This window comes from Oncorhynchus gorbuscha, linkage group LG06 (assembly GCF_021184085.1).
Source record: "Oncorhynchus gorbuscha isolate QuinsamMale2020 ecotype Even-year linkage group LG06, OgorEven_v1.0, whole genome shotgun sequence".
Classification (NCBI taxonomy): Eukaryota; Metazoa; Chordata; class Actinopteri; order Salmoniformes; family Salmonidae; genus Oncorhynchus; species Oncorhynchus gorbuscha.
The window spans coordinates 47,137,595-47,159,748 of NC_060178.1; the positions used below are offsets into that span (position 1 = coordinate 47,137,595).

The 22,154-nt window shown below is 46.9% G+C and overlaps 2 protein-coding genes across 6 annotated transcripts in view; one reads left to right on the forward strand and one right to left on the reverse strand.

Annotated features, from left to right (window-relative positions):
• Nucleotides 1-3,121, forward strand: part of LOC124038027 (ribonucleoprotein PTB-binding 2-like) — a 95,948-nt gene extending 92,827 nt beyond the window's left edge. For all 4 annotated transcript variants that reach the window (XM_046353391.1, XM_046353392.1, XM_046353393.1 and 1 more), the window contains one exon: nt 1,669-3,121. In XM_046353391.1, the coding sequence (XP_046209347.1) occupies nt 1,669-1,806 (138 nt within the window). In that variant the 3' untranslated portion in view covers nt 1,807-3,121. The remainder of the gene's footprint in view (nt 1-1,668) is intronic.
• A 4,698-nt stretch (nt 3,122-7,819) lies between these two features.
• Nucleotides 7,820-22,154, reverse strand: part of LOC124038028 (tyrosine-protein kinase JAK1-like) — a 69,003-nt gene continuing 54,668 nt past the window's right edge. For both annotated transcript variants that reach the window (XM_046353395.1, XM_046353396.1), the window contains exons 17-24: nt 21,570-21,720; nt 20,738-20,826; nt 20,386-20,578; nt 20,141-20,265; nt 18,421-18,593; nt 15,679-15,796; nt 14,247-14,357; nt 7,820-9,652 (exon numbers count right to left, since the gene is read on the reverse strand). In XM_046353395.1, coding sequence (XP_046209351.1) covers nt 9,548-9,652; nt 14,247-14,357; nt 15,679-15,796; nt 18,421-18,593; nt 20,141-20,265; nt 20,386-20,578; nt 20,738-20,826; nt 21,570-21,720 — 1,065 coding nt within the window. In that variant the 3' untranslated portion in view covers nt 7,820-9,547. The remainder of the gene's footprint in view (nt 9,653-14,246; nt 14,358-15,678; nt 15,797-18,420; nt 18,594-20,140; nt 20,266-20,385; nt 20,579-20,737; nt 20,827-21,569; nt 21,721-22,154) is intronic.

A 22,154-nucleotide genomic window follows, 5' to 3' on the forward strand; every position in this document is an offset into this window, starting at 1 on the left:
CGATGGGGTTGAGGTCAGGGCTCTCAAAGTTCTTCCACATTGATCTCGACAAACCATTTCTGTATGGACCTCGTTTTGTGCACAGGGGCATTGTCATGCTGAAACAGGAAAGGGCCTTCCCCAAACTGTTGCCACAAAATTGGAAGCACAGAATCGTCTAAAATGTCATTGGATGCTGTAGCATTAAGATTTCCCTTTCCTGGAATTAAGGGGCCCGAACCATGAAAAACAGACCCAAACCGTTATTCCTCCTCCTCCAAACAGTTGGCACTATGCATTTGGGCAGGTAGCGTTCTCCTGGCATCTGCTAAACTCAGATTCGTCCAATAAGAGTGATTCATCACTCCAGAGAATGCGTTTCCACTGCTCCAGAGTCCAATGGCGGCGAGCTTTACACCACTCTAGCCGACACTTGGCATTGTGCATGGTGATCTTAGGCTTGTGTGCGACTGCTCGGCCATGGAAACCCATTTCATGAAGCTCCCGACGAACAGTTCTTGTGCTGACGTTGTTTCCAGAAGCAGTTTGGAACTGGGTAGTGAGTGTTGCAACCGAGGACAGACCATTTTTGCATGCTATGCTCTTCAGTACTCGGCTGACCCATTCTATGAGCTTGTGTCCCCTACCACTTGCTCCTAGAAGTTTCCACTTCACAATAACAGCACTTAGAGTTGACTGGGACAGCTCTAGCAGGGCAAAAATGTATGAACTGTCTTGTTGGAAAGGTGGCATCCTATGACAGGTGCCACGCTGAAAGTCACTGAGCTCTTCAGTAAGGCCATTCTCCTGCCATTGTGTGTCTATGGAGATTGCATGGCTGTGTGCTAGATTTTATACACCTGTCAGCAATGGGTGTGGCTGAAATAGCCACCTTCACTAATTTGAAGGGTTGTCCAGATACTTTTGTGTATATATAGTGTATTAAATGTTGCTAGAGGCATTTTCCTTGCAGGCTGTACTAGTAGTATGAGTGCGAGGCACCAGTCCCACTTCCTGAGCGTGTGAAGTGTGAGAGAAGGACATTAGGAGACAAGCTGAGCTGAGCAGATGGGAGGATTTACCCAGACACTTGAGCTGAACTCTGTCTCTTAAAATACTGACATAATAATACTCTATTTTATACGGACACACTCTCCACCACCTCCTCCCGTCTCTTCCCTCCTCTTCCCCTCTCACTACCAGCGAAGATGCAAACACTGGGGACCCAGGTAGTGAGATCAGACCAGAAATGGGACACATACCCCATGTCTGGGTGTAGTCTGTCTCAACCATATACTGTGCTCAGTGGACTGAAGTAGATGGGACAGTATATGTACATGCAGTCGGGTCTGGGGTTGGGACACGTCTGGGGTCGGGACGGTATATGGACATGCAGTCAGGTCTGGGGTTGGGACACGTCTGGGGTCGGGACGGTATATGGACATGCAGTCAGGTCTGGGGTTGAGACACGTCTGGGGTCGGGACGGTATATGTACATGCAGTCAGGTCTGGGGTTGGGACGGTATATGGAGAAGGTTTAGCGAGGGGTCTGGATCTTACAGTAAGTAGTTGTGTTTACTTTGTCTCTCTCCACCCTTCAATCTTATATCGTCTTTTCTCTCTCTCTCTCTCTCCGTTTCCTCCCTCGCTCTCTCTCTGTCTCTCTTTGTCTCTGTCTCTGTCTCTCAGAATCAGGCTCGGGGGCAGAAGCGGGAGTACCCTCACTTGGCAGTGCAGAATATGACATCAGAGGGCGTGTATGTGGGGCAGCACTCCCAGGGGCTAGGGGGGCAGTACGCTGACTACTTCAAGAAGAAGAGGATCTAGAGATGACCTATGACCCCCCGGCCTCCCTCTCCCTGACCTCCTGCACCCTAACTCCTAACCCCTACAGTGCATACACACAGTCTCGGGTTTAGTGTTGTACGACTTTGGTAAACACACACACCGTTATGTCGCTTTTGTCCTTTTTCAAGCCTTAATTATGAACTATTACTCTCTTCTCAGTTGATGTGTAAATGTTTATTGACTAATAATCTGTACATTGTTTGTAATGTATATATGAGCTGCTTTTGTATTTTATGGCCAATCAGTCAGTCTGCCTTGTTGAAGGCCAGTCACTGTGTAGTCGGGTTTCTCTCTCTCTGTGTTTTTATCTCTCTGTGTCTTTCTTCAAGTGGGGGGAAACTGTACAGCGTTGCACACAGCGTTGCTGTAACTGATGTGTTTTTATCTTCCTCGGTGTCTCTCTTTTTCTGACTGCCTCAGTGTCTCTTTTTATCTCTCTTCGCGGAGACCTTGACTTGGCGCGTGTGTGTGTGTATGTGTGTGTGTGTGCGCGCGCGCGTATCTGTTGTGCCGTGCTGTAAGCGTAGGAGTGATCAGCCATTCCCAGGGTACAAGGCGACGGGTCTACCCTGGAAACTCAGAGACACAGGAAGGAAGGGGGACATCCAATCACTGCTCTTAACCTTTAACAATGGACACTAACCCTAACGTAGCAGGTGTAAAAGAAACGGCTGAAACTAAATCCTCTACATACTGGTCTTGATGAGGAGAAGAAGAAGAAAAAACGGTTAGGGGAGGTTCTCTTCTGCACTGTTCAACCAATCCAGTAAATGTGGAGGAGGAGTTAAGATGGGAGTGTTTGTTAACATGCAAAAGTGGAACATCCGTTTGTTGGGGATTCGGCCGATGCTAATGGACACTTACCAAGGCTGGGCTGGTCTACTAGCAAATGAATGGACACCTAAACGTGGTATCTTATAGCCATTAGAATAGTCACAGAGTGGACACATCTTTGTGCCCATATAGTTATGTATTATAACTTGCTTGAAACCTTCCTGTTTATAATGGCTGTTGTTTTCTGTAGGGGCCATGGAACAGTGGCTCAGTCGCTAAACGCAATAAGGTACGCAGGAGGACGACTCCCAGGTTCTTCTCTTCTTTACCCACTGTTTTTATGTTTTAAATACGGTGGACTTTTCAGGAACGGGAAGGACTCTGGAGAGACAAATCAACCGACACTTTAATACCGCTTAATAAGCTGCCATTAGAAATGAAACCCCAAAACAGAAAGATTCAGGAGAGGAGCCATGTTGAATTATCTCAGAGATGTTGTGGACTCCGGGGTTGGAGTCAATTCTATTTTGAGATCTGTCAATTCAGGAATTTAAAAGCCAGAAGTAGGTCATAATAAATCAGCAATGAATCTAATTTCAATTCATCCCCTTAAGACTCATGTGGTACAGTGCAAGTGAAAAGGCCCTGAACCCAACCCTTGTGATCTGACAGAGGGGGTGCTAGGGGGGTATGAAGGCCCCAGGAAAGGGCATGGATGAGGGCTAAGTGTTGGCACAGGTATTCAGCCTGAGACCCAGGCAATAACGACAACTACTGCACCAACAAATCATCACAATGCCAACACGAGGGCGTTACCTCTCTGCTATAACAAATCATCACAATGCCAACACGAGGGCGTTACCTCTCTGCTATAACAAATCATCACAATGCCAACACGAGGGCGTTACCTCCCTGCTATAACAAATCATCACAATGCCAACACGAGGGCGTTACCTCTCTGCTATAACAAATCATCACAATGCCAACACGAGGGCGTTACCTCTCTGCTATAACAAATCATCACAATGCCAACACGAGGGCGTTACCTCTCTGCTATAACAAATCATCACAATGCCAACACGAGGGCGTTACCTCTCTGCTATAACAAATCATCACAATGCCAACACGAGGGCGTTACCTCTCTGCTATAACAAATCATCACAATGCCAACACGAGGGCGTTACCTCTCTGCTATAACAAATCATCACAATGCCAACACGAGGGCGTTACCTCTCTGCTATAACAAATCATCACAATGCCAACACGAGGGCGTTACCTCTCTGCTATAACAAATCATCACAATGCCAACACGAGGGCGTTACCTCTCTCTGCTAAAATAAATCACATCTCTTGATTTATCTCTTTTCACCTTTCTTCCTGTCCTTTTCTCTTGTTATATAATATATATATATATATCCTACTCTCTAATCTGTCTGTTTTCATCCTCCACTCTTGACTTGATGAGGCTGCGTTCTCCTGTGTCACGTGACTTGGTGTGTTTTAGTGCTGTCATTATATCATCATGCTCTCAACGGGCGAACCATCTCAAAATTATATTAGTGTGTGACTGTACATTATTTCAACCCTTTCAATGCTGTTACACTGGCTTAGAGCCACACTTTTATTTTCACTGTGTGTGCATGTGTGCGTGTCTGTGTGAACTGCCCAGTAGGACTTGGTTTTTCCAGCCAGCTGATTGCTCTCTCCCACCAAGCAATGCTTAGAAGTGTGTGTGTGTGTGTGTGTGTGAGACCATAGGAGTCTGTCTCTCTGTCAGTGGCTGTAAAAGTCAGACCCAGAGAGTAAATCATGTCTGTCTGCCACGTATTCAGGCACTTTATGCCAGTCTGTTGTCTTAATCGTGTTTTGGTGATTGTATTAGCTTTTCTCGGCAGTCTCCCCCACTCTGCAATTACCGCGTGTGCCACAGTGCTATGCAGAGCTCTGTGTGTGATATGTGTGAGAGTGATTTTGACCTGCACATTTTCCCCCTTTGCCTATAGCAGGTCCATAGGTTTTTATAGTTATTCAGTCTAGTCTATGCTTTTTTTTGTGTGGGTGGGTGTGTGTGTGTTAATAACCTGCTTTTGGCAGGTATGAGGGGAACAGACAACAGCGAGGGAGAGAAAGAGAGGGACAGAGACAGGATAAACAGCTCCTGCAGCGAGCACAGCCAGTGTTTATTGGCACTGTCGTTCCATTTGAATTCCTCTCTTTCTCTCTGGTCGGTCTCTGGCTGATGGGTGTTGGCTGTGTGTGTGTCCAGAATTGAGCTGAGGGCTCCTATGGTAGGCTTCAGGACAGGTCTGTTACCATTTAATAATAGGGCTGATAATCACAGCACAGTTACCTCTGCAGGACATGTCTGTCTCCTTTAGGAAGTATTCCCTATACTCTTTCATATACACTGTATGATGTGCCAGTTGAAAAGAGGGGGGAAATTAATAATCAGCAGTGTAACTGGCTTCAAGGGCCAGAACTGAGCATCTCTCGTCTTGAGTGCGTTTAGCTTTGCTAGAACTAGAGACCTGACCAGGGGTTGCAGTTATGGAGTCTCCCATATATATATATATATATATATCTGTTGTGCCTATCTCTGCATGTTGCCAACCAGGCGTATCGTTATATTGATCGTAAACAAGATTCTTTACCCCTGAACTACTCAGTCAGTGTTGTAGGAGAAACAGTTTAGTTGACCTGTCTGTAGGCACGGTGCATAGCGGTGACGAAAGTGTTGGTACTACACTGGGTGAGCCTGCACCTAGGGTACTGAACCATATGAACTGTGTGTGTGTGTGACCACAAAGCTTTGCAATACTGAAGTATTTTAAGACTGAACAGAACATTTCAAAAGCTGTAGACATAGATGTGCTGTTTGCTTTGTAAGGTTTTCTTTGAAAGTATGTGGATTTTTTTCTGACCTAAAATCTCTACTGTAGATTTTGCAATATTTTATATCACAACTACATTGATATTGCTTTACTGTGAATAACTTATTTATAGAAGCAATTGAAATTTAGCATGCATATTTACTGCTTTAATCTAGAAGAAACTCTAGTTAATATTAATACAGACTTTAGGAATTTGACACACCAAACATATTTTTTTTTTTTTTGGGGGGGGGGGTGATTTTATTCATTTATATTGTGCATTTATTTATTGTCTTATTCCTCTGAAAAATATATTTGTTTTCTCTCCTTTATGAGCAAAAAGAATTGTCTTTTACATTCCGGAATAAACATGGACTGAAAAAAATCAAAAATGTCTCTCTCATTCACTGGCTCCCTATCTGAGAGCACACATGGTCTGTCCCTAGTTTAAAACCATAGAAATATAATGAATAGAACTCACCCCTATTTCAATAACCTGTTGATTGTTTCAAAGTAAAGCATCTGCTTTACACATATTGCCGAAAACATTGGATGCCTCTTCCCAATATATATATATGTTTAACCTTTTGCAAACAAATCTTAACGTTCTTATCACATTTTCCACCTTTTCCCATTGTAACGAGTGCTAATGTTTGTGTCTGCATACTGTAAAGATTCTGGTAAGATTAGATTCTGTAGATTCTGGTGTAGGCCATGTTGGATGGGTCACATTCATTTCATGAAATATATATGTTCCGCTAATTTCTATTTCTGTGGTTTTACCTGTTAACTGGTCTTTAATCAGACCTTTTTATAGGCTCTTCTGTCATGCTGACCACACAGTTCGCGTTACGTGCACGAGCGTTGCAAAATAAATAGAATCATTTCATCCAAACTGCTCACACGAGTCAACAAGTGTCTGCGTAGCCAGAAACTAAAATAGAACTTGGTTCTATTTGACGCATGACACGCTGAAAGTCCCGCCTCTCCCATCTTCTCATTGGTTTTTAGAAGCATACGGTGCATTCGGAAAGTATTCAGAGCCCTTGACTTTTTTCTAAATGTTGTTACGTTACAGCCTCATTCTAAAATGGATCAAATACATTTTTTTCCCCTCATCAATCTACACACAATACCCCATAATGACAAAGTGAAAACAAGTTTTTAGAAATGTTTGCAAATTTCATAAAAAACATACCTTATATTAATATAAGTATTCAGACCCTTTGCCATGAGACTTGAGATTGAGCTCAGGTGCATCCTGTTTCCATTGATCATCCTTTGACCAAGACCCTGATGGTCACTCTTAAGGAGCTCCAGTTCCTCTGTAGGGAAAACATTCCAGAAGGACAACCATCTCCACCAATCAGGCCTTTATGGTAGAGTGGCCAGATGGAAGCCACTCCTCAGTAAAAGGCACATGATAGCCCGCTTGGAGTTTCCCAAAAACCACCTAAAGACTCTTAAGACCATGAGAAACAAGATTCTCTTGTTTGATGAAACCAAGATTGAACTCTTTGGCCTGAATGCCAAGTGTCACGTCCGGAAGAAACCTGTCACCTTCACTACGGTGAAGCATGGTGGTGTTTTTTTAGCAGCAGGGACTGGGAGACTAGTCAGGATCGAGGCAAAGATGAACGGAGCAAAGTACAGAGAAATCCTTGATGAAACATTGCTCTGGAGCGGTCAGGACCTCAGACTGGAGCGAAGGTTTTACATCCCAACAGGACAACGTCCGTAAGCACGCAGCCAAGACGACACAGAAGTGGCTTCAGGACAAGTCTCTGAATGTCCTTCAGTGGCCCAGCCAGAGCCCGGACTTGAACATCATCGAACATCTCTGGAGACACTTGAAAATAGCTGTGCAGCATCGCTTTGAGCTTGAGAGGATCTGCAGAGAAGAATGGGAGAAACTCCCCAAATAGAGATGTGCCAAGCTTGTAGCGTCATACCCAAGAAGACTCGAGGCCTGTAATCTCTCCTCAAAGTACTGAGGAAAGGTTCTGAATAGTTATGTAAATGTGGTTTCAGCTTTTTATTTTTAATAACTTTGCTAAAATTTCTAAACTTCTTTTTGTTTTGTCATTATGGGGTATTGTGTGTGGATTGATGGAAAAAATGATTTAATCCATTTTAGAATAAGACTGTAACGTAACAAAACGTGGAAAATGTCAAGGGGTCTGAATACTGTCCGTATGCACTGTATACCCACATGGGTGATTGAAAGATGAACTGAGGTTCACACTCCAGTCCAGTTGGTGGTGGTAATGCACCTTAAAGTTGGTTGCCAACCGCCATATAAAGTCCAAGAAGATGAATAGGAAGAATAAGACAGACTGAAGGAGAGATTACCAGAAACAAACAAAATGTCCCATTTTATCTGTGGATGAATTGTCAGAGTAGAGAACACACGATTTTGTGTGACTCAAAATGGGTCAAAATTCTACAAAGATCCAGGGGGAAAAAGGACCTTGTGCATTTCAGTAAAATAACAACCTAATTTTTATATCCCAGCAAGCTAACTAGCTAAATGGTCATGTGTTTCGACCTGTCCCTAAATGAATATAGTTGGTTCAGAGTTCGTTTTGATATTCCAACCTGCGGCTGGACAAAAATAAACAATGGCACACACACACACACACGCGTTCCCGGTGCAGTCAGCATGTTTCTCTTTTGTCTCCTTCCTTCTGTCCATCCATCCACACACCCACACACACAATCTGTCATTCTGTAGAATTAAAAAAAATAATCATTTCAATAAAAGACATGCAATATCTGACATACACATTATGGCTATACTTAAGCTGTTTAGAAATCTGAGCCGAGTACAGAAAAGTTTGGGATTAAAATATGTAACACTATACTGCCCTCAGGTGTCCCCTCACAGCTATAACATGTTCCACTAATTCTATTTCTGTGGTTTTACTGGTCTCAAATCAGATTGTTTATAGGCTCTTCTTTCATGCTGACCCCACCACAAGCGTTACGTGCACGAGCGTTGACAACAGAACGTGGAACATCGCATGATGAAAGAAACGCCAGAGAGAAAGTTATTCGGCTGGTTCTAGTTCCGAGGTGGTTCTACAGTATTCCATCCAGGGTTCTGCGTTTAAAGAGGAGCTGCAACAGATTCAGTCTTAAAAAGGGGAGGTGCAGCTGTCTGGGCTTGACTGATACTGTCATCACCCATCCATTCTCCCTAATGCAATCCAACCCACTGCTACAGTATACTGTATCCCACTCCTCTTTCACCACTCCCAGAGAGGTGGCTTGGATCCATGCAGTCCCTGGTCTGATGGGGCAGGGTGTGAATGTCAGAATCCTGGTCACTTAAATACATGTGGTTGGCTTTTTCACAGTGTCATCTTCACAGTGGCCGCAGCAATCCCTCACAAAGGAGCTCACATATACCATGATCCTTCACAGAGAAAAGGTCCATCTTTACACAGGTCCAACGAAGGACCCCTCTCCCTCTGGGTTTAATGATTATGATACAAGTCCACACACAGAGTACATACTGCATGTAGCAATATGAAAAAGGCGGAGCTGATGCGCTCTAATAAAAAGGTGAAAGGTCACACTGCGGTAGCTCCCAAGTGGCATATCAGCCGACGGACAGCTCAGTGGTTGGCTAGTGGGCTCATTCATCTGTCAACGTGACTAGGGTCAGTGTCCACAGTGAGGGGTCAAAGCTACGTGTTGGGAAGTGTTTCATTCTATACGCAATGTATCCATTCATCCATATATATCATGTGATCTATAGTAGAGCGTCTTCAAAAAAACAAAAAGTGAAAATATAGAGGAAGTCAGCGACAGTGTGAAATAAAGTGTCTTGTAGCACTGATTCCGATACATGTGGGTTTTTAGTCCAGGTCACCATGGTCTGTGACCCTTGACCTTTCACTCTTTACTCCTGAGATTGTCTGTGTGATAGGTAAGGCGTGTCAGTGGCTGCCATGTTTTACAAGCTGCTGTTGAGCATGCGGGTGAACTCGTCAATGTGACCCTTGACCTTTCACTCTTTACTCCTGAGATTGTCTGTGTGATAGGTAAGGCGTGTCAGTGGCTGCCATGTTTTACAGGCTGTTGTTGAGCATGCGGGTGAACTCGTCAATGAGACTCTTGAAAGTGATCCTCATCGCGGGGGTGTTCTCCCAGCACTTCCTCATCAGCTCATACACCTGCAAAAACACAGAGAAAATAATCATTATTACTGTAACATCTACTCTAACATCAGCTCGTACACTTTCAACACCCACACATACACACACACACAGTCAGATTACACACAAAGATTTCTAGTCATGCAATTTCTAGTATTGCCGAATTGCTCTCGGGCTCTATTCAATCCGTATCGCTGAAGTTCAGTGTTACAGCGTGATTGAAATGTAAAGGCAATGTTCCAACGTTAGGGGAGACTGCAATGTTCCAACGTTAGGGGAGACTGCAATGTTCCAACGTTAGGGGAGACTGCAATGTTCCAACGTTAGGGGAGACTGCAATGTTCCAACGTTAGGGAGACTGCAATGTTCCAACGTTAGGGGAGACTGCAATGTTCCAACGTTACTGCAATGGGAGACTGCAATGTTCCAACGTTAGGGAGACTGCAATGTTCCAACGTTAGGGGACTGCAATGTTCCAACGTTAGGGGAGACTGCAATGTTCCAACGTTAGGGAGACTGCAATGTTCCAACTGCGTTCCAACGTTAGGGGAGACTGCAATGTTCCAACGTTAGGGAGACTGCAATGTTCCAACGTTAGGGGAGACTGCAATGTTCCAACGTTAGGGGAGACTGCAATGTTCCAACGTTAGGGGAGACTGCAATGTTCCAACGTTAGGGGAGACTGCAATGTTCCAACGTTAGGGGAGACTGCAATGTTCCAACGTTAGGGGAGACTGCAATGTTCCAACGTTAGGGGAGACTGCAATGTTCCAACGTTAGGGAGACTGCAATGTTCCAACGTTAGGGAGACTGCAATGGGAGACTGCAATGTTCCAACGTTAGGGGAGACTGCAATGTTCCAACGTTAGGGAGACTGCAATGTTCCAACGTTAGGGGAGACTGCAATGTTCCAACGTTAGGGGAGACTGCAATGTTCCAACGTTAGGGGAGACTGCAATGTTCCAACGTTAGGGGAGACTGCAATGTTCCAACGTTAGGGGAGACTGCATTCACAGTAAACGCGACACATGTCATCTCAATAGGTAATGAACTTAAAATGTCAATTGTACAATCTATAGCGCTTCAGCCCTTCGTCTTACGATAACAATGTAAAGAAAAAATAACTACAGTTTTTATTGACAAAGAGCACTTTTCTAGCTCCATGAATTACTGAAATAAATTCTCTTGAGGATGGTAAATTGAGTGACATATTGAGAAGAGTGCATATTGTGAGTGGTGGGGTGACTAAACGCCGGTAGGTAGCCACAGTGCCTTCGGAAAGTATTCAATTCAATACCCCATAATGACATCACAATACCCCATAATGACATCACAATACCCCATAATGACATCACAATACCCCATAATGACGAAGTGAAAACAGGTTTTTAGGCATTTTTGCAAATATATTAAACAGAAAAAACATACCATATTTACATAAGTATTCAGACCCTTTTGCTTTGAGATTCGTTACAAATATTTTCAGAGAGGTGAGATAATTAACATGCTATATGTAATATTGTATAGTTTTGGAATTGTGACATTATGTACCTTCGGGGGAAAATAGGCCCTTTTCTCGACTCATACCCTGACTTTGAGAAGGGATTGTGTGACGATTAGCTTAGCATCCGCGTGACGCAGCATGACAATGTGAACGTGATTGGTCGACAGTCTGCTGGGTGAGACGTTATTCGTTCCTCCATTCGTTGTCAATGCGAGCTCACAGAACAGGGCTCCGGAAGGCCGAGCGGAAATGGAGGAAAACTCGCCTCCCTGCGGACCTGGCATCCTTTCACTCCCTCCTCTCTACATTTTCCTCCTCTGTCTCTGCTGCTAAAGCCACTTTCTACCACTCTAAATTCCAAGCATCTGCCTCTAACCCTAGGAAGCTCTTTGCCACATTCTCCTCCCTCCTGAATCCTCCTCCCCCTCCCCCCCTCCTCCCTCTCTGCAGATGACTTCGTCAACCATTTTGAAAAGAAGATCGACGACATCCGATCCTCGTTTGCTAAGTCAAACAACACCGCTGGTTCTGCTCACACTGCCCTACCCTGTGCTCTGACCTCTTTCTCCCCTCTCTCTCCAGATGAAATCTCGCGTCTTGTGACGGCCGGCCGCCCAACAACCTGCCCGCTCGACCCTATCCCCTCCTCTCTTCTCCAGACCATTTCCGGAGACCTTCTCCCTTACCTCACCTCGCTCATCAACTTATCCCTGACCGCTGGCTACGTCCCTTCCGTCTTCAAGAGAGCGAGAGTTGCACCCCTTCTGAAAAAACCTACACTCGATCCCTCCGATGTCAACAACTACAGACCAGTATCCCTTCTTTCTTTTCTCTCCAAAACTCTTGAACGTGCCGTCCTTGGTCAGCTCTCCCGCTATCTCTCTCAGAATGACCTTCTTGATCCAAATCAGTCAGGTTTCAAGACTAGTCATTCAACTGAGACTGCTCTTCTCTGTATCACGGAGGCGCTCCGCACCGCTAAAGCTAACTCTCTCTCCTCTGCTCTCATCCTTCTAGACCTATCGGCTGCCTTCGATACTGTGAACCATCAGATCCTCCTCTCCACCCTCTCCGAGTTGGGCATCTCCGGCGCGGCCCACGCTTGGATTGCGTCCTACCTGACAGGTCGCTCCTACCAGGTGGCGTGGCGAGAATCTGTCTCCTCACCACGCGCTCTCACCACTGGTGTCCCCCAGGGCTCTGTTCTAGGCCCTCTCCTATTCTCGCTATACACCAAGTCACTTGGCTCTGTCATAACCTCACATGGTCTCTCCTATCATTGCTATGCAGACGACACACAATTAATCTTCTCCTTTCCCCCTTCTGATGACCAGGTGGCGAATCGCATCTCTGCATGTCTGGCAGACATATCAGTGTGGATGACGGATCACCACCTCAAGCTGAACTTCGGCAAGACGGAGCTGCTCTTCCTCCCGGGGAAGGACTGCCCGTTCCATGATCTCGCCATCACGGTTGACAACTCCATTGTGTCCTCCTCCCAGAGCGCTAAGAACCTTGGCGTGATCCTGGACAACAAACTGTCGTTCTCAACTAACATCAAGGCGGTGGCCCGTTCCTGTAGGTTCATGCTCTACAACATCCGCAGAGTACGACCCTGCCTCACACAGGAAGCGGCGCAGGTCCTAATCCAGGCACTTGTCATCTCCCGTCTGGATTACTGCAACTCGCTGTTGGCTGGGCTCCCTGCCTGTGCCATTAAACCCCTACAACTCATCCAGAACGCCGCAGCCCGACTAGTGTTCAACCTTCCCAAGTTCTCTCACGTCACCCCGCTTCTCCGCTCTCTCCACTGGCTTCCAGTTGAAGCTCGCATCCGCTACAAGACCATGGTGCTTGCCTACGGAGCTGTGAGGGGAACGGCACCTCAGTACCTCCAGGCTCTGATCAGGCCCTACACCCAAATAAGGGCACTGCGTTCATCCACCTCTGGCCTGCTCGCCTCCCTACCACTGAGGAAGTACAGTTCCCGCTCAGCTCAGTCAAAACTGTTCGCTGCTCTGGCTCCCCAATGGTGGAACAAACTCCCTCATGACGCCAGGACAGCGGAGTCAATCACCACCTTCCGGAGACACCTGAAACCCCACCTCTTTAAGGAATACCTAGGATAGGATAAAGTAATCCTTCTCACCCCCTCCCCCCTTAAAATATTTAGATGCACTATTGTAAAGTGGTTGTTCCACTGGATGTCATAAGGTGAATGCACCAATTTGTAAGTCGCTCTGGATAAGAGTGTCTACTAAATGACTTAAATGTAATGTAAATGCAATGGGATTCTTATTTCCTCCTTTCGCTAATATCTCTTGGCGTGATCCTAGACAACACCCTGTCGTTCTCAACTAACATCAAGGCGGTGGCCCGTTCCTGTAGGTTCATGCTCTACAACATCCGCAGAGTACGACCCTGCCTCACACAGGAAGCGGCGCAGGTCCTAATCCAGGCACTTGTCATCTCCCGTCTGGATTACTGCAACTCGCTGTTGGCTGAGCTCCCTGCCTGTGCCATTAAACCCCTACAACTCATCCAGAATGCCGCAGCCCGTCTAGTGTTCAACCTTCCCAAGTTCTCTCACGTCACCCCGCTCCTCCGCTCTCTCCACTGGCTTCCAGTTGAAGCTCGCATCCGCTACAAGACCATGGTGCTTGCCTACGGAGCTGTGAGGGGAACGGCACCTCAGTACCTCCAGGCTCTGATCAGGCCCTACACCCAAATAAGGGCACTGCGTTCATCCACCTCTGGCCTGCTCGCCTCCCTACCACTGAGGAAGTACAGTTCCCGCTCAGCCCAGTCAAAACTGTTCGCTGCTCTGGCCCCCCAATGGTGGAACAAACTCCCTCACGACGCCAGGACAGCGGAGTCAATCACCACCTTCCGGAGACACCTGAAACCCCACCTCTTTAAGGAATACCTAGGATAGGATAAAGTAATCCTTCTCACCCCCCCCCCTTAAAATATGTAGATGCACTATTGTAAAGTGGCTGTTCCACTGGATGTCATAAGGTGAATGCACCAATTTGTAAGTCGCTCTGGATAAGAGCGTCTGCTAAATGACTTAAATGTAATGTAAATGTAATCTCTGGTAGATCTTACCGTTCCAGGACAACTATCAGGACAGGGCAGCCTCTTCCCCTCCTCCAGCACCTTGACCAATCGCGTCACTGTCATCTGGCCCCGAGTAGGACCAATAATCTTCAGAAACACCTGTGGGACAAAGAGGGGGGAAGGGGAGAAGAGATGAGTTGCCATGGAAACACGATGAAACAAAATGACTCCTCCCATCTAGCCAGCGTAGACAGGACTGACCGAGGGCTCTGACGAGATTCCGGAAGTGGATTTTACAATCCTCGTAACCCATAGTGATATTTAAATATTAGTGAAAGCGATATTAGACTGAAAAACAATTCCTATGTTGATGTCGTGCCCATCGGTTATGAATGTTTCAACCTGTGTTGGCTGGCTCATTTTCTTCTGGCAGGTAGGGCAAGTGGGAGGGGACAATAAGTAGCTGTTCCCTCTTGCGCCAGATATGATGGAGGAAACACAAGCTTAAGCAGGAAAAGCATCCTCGCGCAAGAGAAACGGCCACTTACACAGACAGAAACTCTGCCAATTTGTTTCAGTCGTAAACGGCCTGAGTACGATTCCAATGGCTTATATCCGCTCTGTGATTGGAATATACAGACCGCAATGCTGCATGGGATGAGTAGTTTGTTTCTCCCCTAACTCTGGTACAGTATCTACACAGTCTTGTACCCTTGACTTTTCTTTCATACATCACTGTTTTTTGAAAGTAATTTCTAATCTTTTAAATTAAATGGTTCTCCCCAGAAATGTTTGCCAAAAGAGGGGCGTGGCCCCTACCGAGCCCTATAGAGTTCTATTGTTGATGCATTGTTGTTGATACAAAGCCAGTCAGAAGAAAATCGTCTAAACATTAACATCTGCTAACCATGTGTATGTGACAAATACAATGTGATTTGATAACCCAAACCACTGCATTTCCATCTACAATTCTAGAAGGTGTTTCAAAGCAGTCTCTTAATGATGGCAACTAAAGCATATAAGATGGTAATACCTATCGATTAGCTATCAACCCTGAACCAGTTTCTGTGAATTGAACCATGTGGTAAAGTGTAGGAATATGCCTTAATGGATATGTAATGATCATGGCTACAGGGTGTTGATTAGGGAGGACATATTGGTAGAGCTTGTCTGAGCAATCAGGGAGTTGGAAGGATGTGTGTGTGTGATGGCACAGGCTAGCAGGAGTGGGCAGAGCCCCTTGGTGAGTCATTAGCCACCCTGGGAATAGACTGGCACCACCTGCCTCGATCAGTGGGATGGAAGGCTGTGCTGCCAGGCCTAGGTGTGTGTGTGTGTGTGTGTGTGTGTGTGTGTGTGTGTGTGTGTGTGTGTGTGTGTGTGTGTGTGTGTGTGTGTGTGTGTGTGTGTGTGTGTGTGTGTGTGTGTGTGTGTGTGTGTGTGTGTGTGTGTGTGTGTGTGTGTGTGTGTGTGTACTGACCGGCATGGGGCTGATGGCGTTCTCACAGTAGGTGAGCAGCTCGTACATGGTGACACCGAAGGACCAGACATCAGAGGCCAGGTAGAACTTACAGTGGACCAAACACTCAGGGGCATACCTGGTACATGGGAACACACCAACACACATCGCACTGTAAATCACTATCTACACAAAGACACAAACTCTCAGGAATCCAACATGCTCTCTCTTTAATGCTTAAAAGCCATTGGGGGGTGGGGTGGGGGTTAAGAACTGACATATGGAATTGTTTTAAGATGGTCATAATGAGGATCATTTAGCTATTTGATTTTTGAATAAATATTGAATTTGGTCTTTACTACTATAGCCCAGAGAAACGCATTGAATAACACATTCATAAACTGCAAAGTTTTGAAGTGTTTGTCCTGTATCTAGGACATATAAGAAAGCTGAGGGAATAGTTATTTCTTTCTTCAGATATTTAACCCCTTTTTTAGAGTCCCGTGACCCTTGTGGGGTTCGTAGAGCAAAATGGAGAACACTATGGTGTTTGTGAGAGTCTCCCCTTTCCATAATATTTTGGAGGTCAAACCGTTAGACATTTTCATGAGAACACAAGACTTTCGGGAATGTCTCAGTCTGACAAACACCGCTCTAGCTCTGTCTCACAGTCTGACAAACACCGCTCTAGCTCTGTCTCACAGTCTGACAAACACCGCTCTAGCTCTGTCTCAGTCTGACAAACACCGCTTCTAGCTCTGTCTCACAGTCTGACAAACACCACTCTAGCTCTGTCTCACAGTCTGACAAACACCGCTCTAGCTCTGTCTCACAGTCTGACAAGCTCTGTCTCACAGTCTGACAAACACCGCTCTAGCTCTGTCTCACAGTCTGACAAACACCGCTTCTAGCTCTGTCTCACAGTCTGACAAACACCGCTCTAGCTCTGTCTCACAGTCTGACAAACACCGCTCTAGCTCTGTCTCACAGTCTGACAAACACCGCTTCTAGCTCTGTCTCACAGTCTGACAAACACCGCTCTAGCTCTGTCTCACAGTCTGACAAACACCGCTCTAGCTCTGTCTCACAGTCTGACAAACACCACTCTAGCTCTGTCTCACAGTCTGACAAACACCGCTCTAGCTCTGTCTCACAGTCTGACAAACACCGCTTCTAGCTCTGTCTCACAGTCTGACAAACACCTCTTCTAGCTCTGTCTCACAGTCTGACAAACACCGGTCTAGCTCTGTCTCACAGTCTGACAAACACCGCTCTAGCTCTGTCTCACAGTCTGACAAACACCGCTCTAGCTCTGTCTCACAGTCTGACAAACACCGCTTCTAGCTCTGTCTCACAGTCTGACAAACACCGCTCTAGCTCTGTCTCAGTCTGACAAACACCGCTCTAGCTCTGTCTCACAGTCTGACAAACACCACTCTAGCTCTGTCTCACAGTCTGACAAACACCGCTCTAGCTCTGTCTCACAGTCTGACAAACACCGCTTCTAGCTCTGTCTCACAGTCTGACAAACACCGCTCTAGCTCTGTCTCACAGTCTGACAAACACCGCTTCTAGCTCTGTCTCACAGTCTGACAAACACCGCTTCTAGCTCTGTCTCACAGTCTGACAAACACCGCTCTAGCTCTGTCTCACAGTCTGACAAACACCGCTCTAGCTCTGTCTCACAGTCTGACAAACACCGCTCTAGCTCTGTCTCACAGTCTGACAAACACCGCTTCTAGCTCTGTCTCACAGTCTGACAAACACCGCTTCTAGCTCTGTCTCACAGTCTGACAAACACCTCTTCTAGCTCTGTCTCACAGTCTGACAAACACCGGTCTAGCTCTGTCTCCCAGTCTGACAAACACCACTCTAGCTCTGTCTCCCAGTCTGACAAACACCGCTCTAGCTCTGTCTCACAGTCTGACAAACACCGCTTCTAGCTCTGTCTCACAGTCTGACAAACACCGCTCTAGCTCTGTCTCAGTCTGACAAACAGCTCAGCTCTGTCTCACAGTCTGACAAACACCACTCTAGCTCTGTCTCACAGTCTGACAAACATGCTCTAGCTCTGTCTCAGTCTGACAAACACCGCTTCTAGCTCTGTCTCACAGTCTGACAAACACCGCTTCTAGCTCTGTCTCACAGTCTGACAAACACCGCTTCTAGCTCTGTCTCACAGTCTGACAAACATTCTAGCTCTGTCTCACAGTCTGACAAACATTAGCTCTGTCTCACAGTCTGACAAACATAGCTCTGTCTCACAGTCTGACAAACATTTAGCTCTGTCTCACAGTCTGACAAACAATGTTAGCTCTGTCTCACAGTCTGACAAACAGCTTCTAGCTCTGTCTCACAGTCTGACAAACACCGCTTCTAGCTCTGTCTCCCAGTCTGACAAACACCACTCTAGCTCTGTCTCCCAGTCTGACAAACACCACTCTAGCTCTGTCTCCCAGTCTGACAAACACCACTCTAGCTCTGTCTCACAGTCTGACAAACACCGCTCTAGCTCTGTCTCCCAGTCTGACAAACACCACTCTAGCTCTGTCTCACAGTCTGACAAACACCGCTTCTAGCTCTGCCAACTTTCACCGCAGATGCGGAAACATCTCTCTGGCTTAAAACGGACAGATTTTGATGGGGATTGTTTTGATTATGATACTTTGATTGGCGCACAGATGCGTCAATCAACTCTCCGGGAGGGGGGTTGCACCAGGTGGGATAAAACGACAGTAGTCCGCAGTAGTCCAGTCCTCTCACCAGTACACAGGGCTTTCCAGGTCATCTTTGACTGTGTAATATCCCGCGTTGCCCTTGATGCTCTTGGTCAGGCCGAAGTCTCCAATCTTCACCGTGCTCTCGTTCTCCACCAGAACATTCCGGGCTGCCAGGTCCCGGTGGATGTAATTCCGAGATCCCAGATAGTCCATTCCCTGGAGAGAGGGGAGGAATGTATCCTATTATTTAACTATCAATAACATCAAAATAATGTTGCCCATAACCAGGGCTAAGGGTCAGGGTTAGGGTTGGACCGGGATGTGGACACGAAGCTAGGGTTAGGGTTGAACGGGGATGTGGACACGAAGCTAGGGTTAGGGTTGAACGGGGATGTGGACACGAAGCTAGGGTTAGGGTTGAACGGGGATGTGGACATGAAGCTAGGGTTAGGGTTGGGGATGTGGACATGAAGCTAGGGTTAGGGTTGGACATGAACTAGGGATGTTGGACATGAAGCTAGGGTTGGGGTTGAACGGGGATGTGGACACGAATCTAGGGTTAGGGTTGAACCGGGATGTGGACACGAAGCTAGGGTTAGGGTTGAACGGGGATGTGGACACAAAGCTAGGGTTAGGGTTGAACGGGGATGTGGACACGAAGCTAGGGTTAGGGTTGAACCGGGATGTGGACACGAAGCTAGGGTTAGGGTTGGACATGAAGCTAGGGTTGGGGTTGGACATGAAGCTAGGGTTAGGGTTGGACATGAAGCTAGGGTTAGGGTTGGACATGAAGCTAGGGTTGGGGTTGAACCGGGATGTGGACACGAAGCTAGGGTTAGGGTTGGACATGAAGCTAGGGTTGGGGTTGAACCGGGATGTGGACACGAAGCTAGGGTTAGGGTTGGACATGAAGCTAGGGTTGGGGTTGGACATGAAGCTAGGGTTAGGGTTGGACATGAAGCTAGGGTTAGGGTTGGACATGAAGCTAGGGTTGGGGTTGAACTAGGGATGTTGGACATGAAGCTAGGGTTAGGGTTGGACATGAAGCTAGGGTTAGGGTTGGACATGAAGCTAGGGTTAGGGTTGGACATGAAGCTAGGGTTGGGGTTGAACCGGGATGTGGACACGAAGCTAGGGTTAGGGTTGGACATGAAGTTAGGGTTGGACATGAAGCTAGGGTTAGGGTTGGACATGAAGCTAGGGTTAGGGTTGGACATGAAGCTAGGGTTAGGGTTGGACATGAAGCTAGGGTTAGGGTTGGACATGAAGCTAGGGTTGGGGTTGAACCGGGATGTGGACACGAAGCTAGGGTTAGGGTTGGACATGAAGCTAGGGTTAGGGTTGGACATGAAGCTAGGGTTAGGGTTGGACATGAAGCTAGGGTTAGGGTTGGACATGAAGCTAGGGTTGGGGTTGAAGGGTTGGACATGAAGCTAGGGTTAGGGTTGGACATGAAGCTAGGGTTAGGGTTGGACATGAAGCTAGGGTTAGGGTTGGACATGAAGCTAGGGTTAGGGTTGGACATGAAGCTAGGGTTAGGGTTGGACATGAAGCTAGGGTTAGGGTTGGACATGAAGCTAGGGTTAGGGTTGGACATGAAGCTAGGGTTAGGGTTGGACATGAAGCTAGGGTTAGGGTTGGACATGAAGCTAGGGTTGGGGTTGAACATGAAGCTAGGGTTAGGGTTGGACATGAAGCTAGGGTTGGGGTTGAACCGGGATGTGGACACGAAGCTAGGGTTAGGGTTTAGACAGTTGCAGTACCTGACAGATCTGCACAGCGTAGCTAAGCAGGGTCTTCAGGCTGGTCTGTCCTCTGTTATGGGGCAGGTACTCCTTCAGACTGCCAGCAGGCAGGTACTCCATGATCAACTTGATGGCTCTGCCTCCTACACATACACAGATAAAGAGGTTTGAGCGGACTCAGCACAGGTGATGCTTGTGTACGTGCCTGCGTGCGTGTCTACGTCCGTGCGTGTGTGGCAGGGGTATGCGTTCCTCTCGCTCACCCTCCTCCTGGCAGATGCCCTTGTACTTGACGATGTTCTCGTGGTAGAGTTCTTTAAGGATTCCTATCTCACTCCAAAGGTTGTTGCTCTGCTCCTCCCTGTTCTCTGGTTTGAGACTCTTCACTGCTACCAGCTCCCCTGTCCGGTCCCCTCTGGGGTCATACCGACACAGCTCCACCTTGCCAAAGTGACCCTGCGCACGCAGACAGCCAGTTACATACCCACGTTCCCGTTATGCACCAATCCCGTCAGCCTAAACAGACTCAGGAACACACGCCGTGACACGCCTAGCGGTAACTGCATACGCACACTCATTCACTGACACATGGAAAAACACAGAAACGTGCGTTACCTCCCCCAAATCACGGATCCTCTTGAGGAACCTCTTCTGGAACAGAGTGGGGTCGACCTCCTGAGTGGGCGCCGGCTTGATAGAGGGGTCTGGTGGAGGGACACACACACTGTTACCACCGACAACTTGGACAGTGAGTGGGTTTATTCAGCGAAGCCACAGCTACACCAGTGTGATGGATGTGGATCTGCGACATGACTGCAGTACCTCATTCTGGCCACAGTGTGGGAGTATTAAGGGCAATATGCATATCCAGGTCTAGTTTAGGGGGAGATGTCGTTTCCTGGGTTCACTCGCACACAACACTTACACACACACACACACACTCTTGCAAGCTCTCTCTCTAGCTAGCGATTGGGAACGGCTGCCCGTATTTAGAATTTTATTAGGAGCCGCGTCAGCGGTTGCGAAAGCTGCAGCCAAAGGAAGTGTAGCAAGGGAATGATGACACATGACTTACTGCATACATTCAAAGAGCCTCCGTACAGATACGTATGCACACAAACACACACAGATCCTCCCACGTGTCACACACAGACGTACACACACACACACACACCAGTAACATGATTTCCTTGGCCAAAAAAAATGAAAGACTAAACTCTATGGTCCTTGATAGACCTACTTTATGTCAGACATTGTGTGCTATGGCTTGCAAAATAAATAAATGTGACTCTGGATGACAACATAAGGCTGTTTGTTATCAACATTAGGGCTGTTTTCCTCAATAAATTAAGTCCGCTTCCTGTTTTGTTTCCTCTCCTTCCTTACTTCCTAGTATCGCAATACTGGTATCGTGACAACACGAACAAGCACACACAGAAACACGTACTCTGCTCCTCCAGCGTGTCTATGTCTCTGACAATGGCCCTGAAGAAGGGGCGTTTGTGGGGGTCGTAGGTCATGCAGTGAGTCATCAGTTCAGCCAGCTCTTTGCAGTCTGGGGTAGCCAACTGGCACTCCGCTGCATAGAACCTCTCCTTCTACTCACGGGGGGGAGAGAGAGAAACCTTATTAGTTATCAAGGCAGAGCAAGCATGAGGTATTATCCGTGCTTGTCCTGGACAGGAACTGAGTACCGCCCCCTAAAAAACCGGTTATACTGCTTGAGTTCCTGTTCCTCTTATAGAACATTAGCTCACGAGTATGGTGGAGCTCCTGCACTGAAATATATACAGCACCGGTACCCAAAATGAGAACTGGCACTTATTTCAGTCCAAGTCAAGCACGGTGGGTGTATTACTCTGGGTTGCAATACATTTGTTACAGATATGTATTGGGAGTATCTTACAAGTGGATCAAGGTGTGTGTGTGTGTGTGTGTGTGTGTGTGTGTGTGTGTGTGTGTGTGTGTGTGTGTGTGTGTGTGTGTGTGTGTGTGTGTGTGTGTGTGTGTGTGTGTGTGTGTGTGTGTGCAG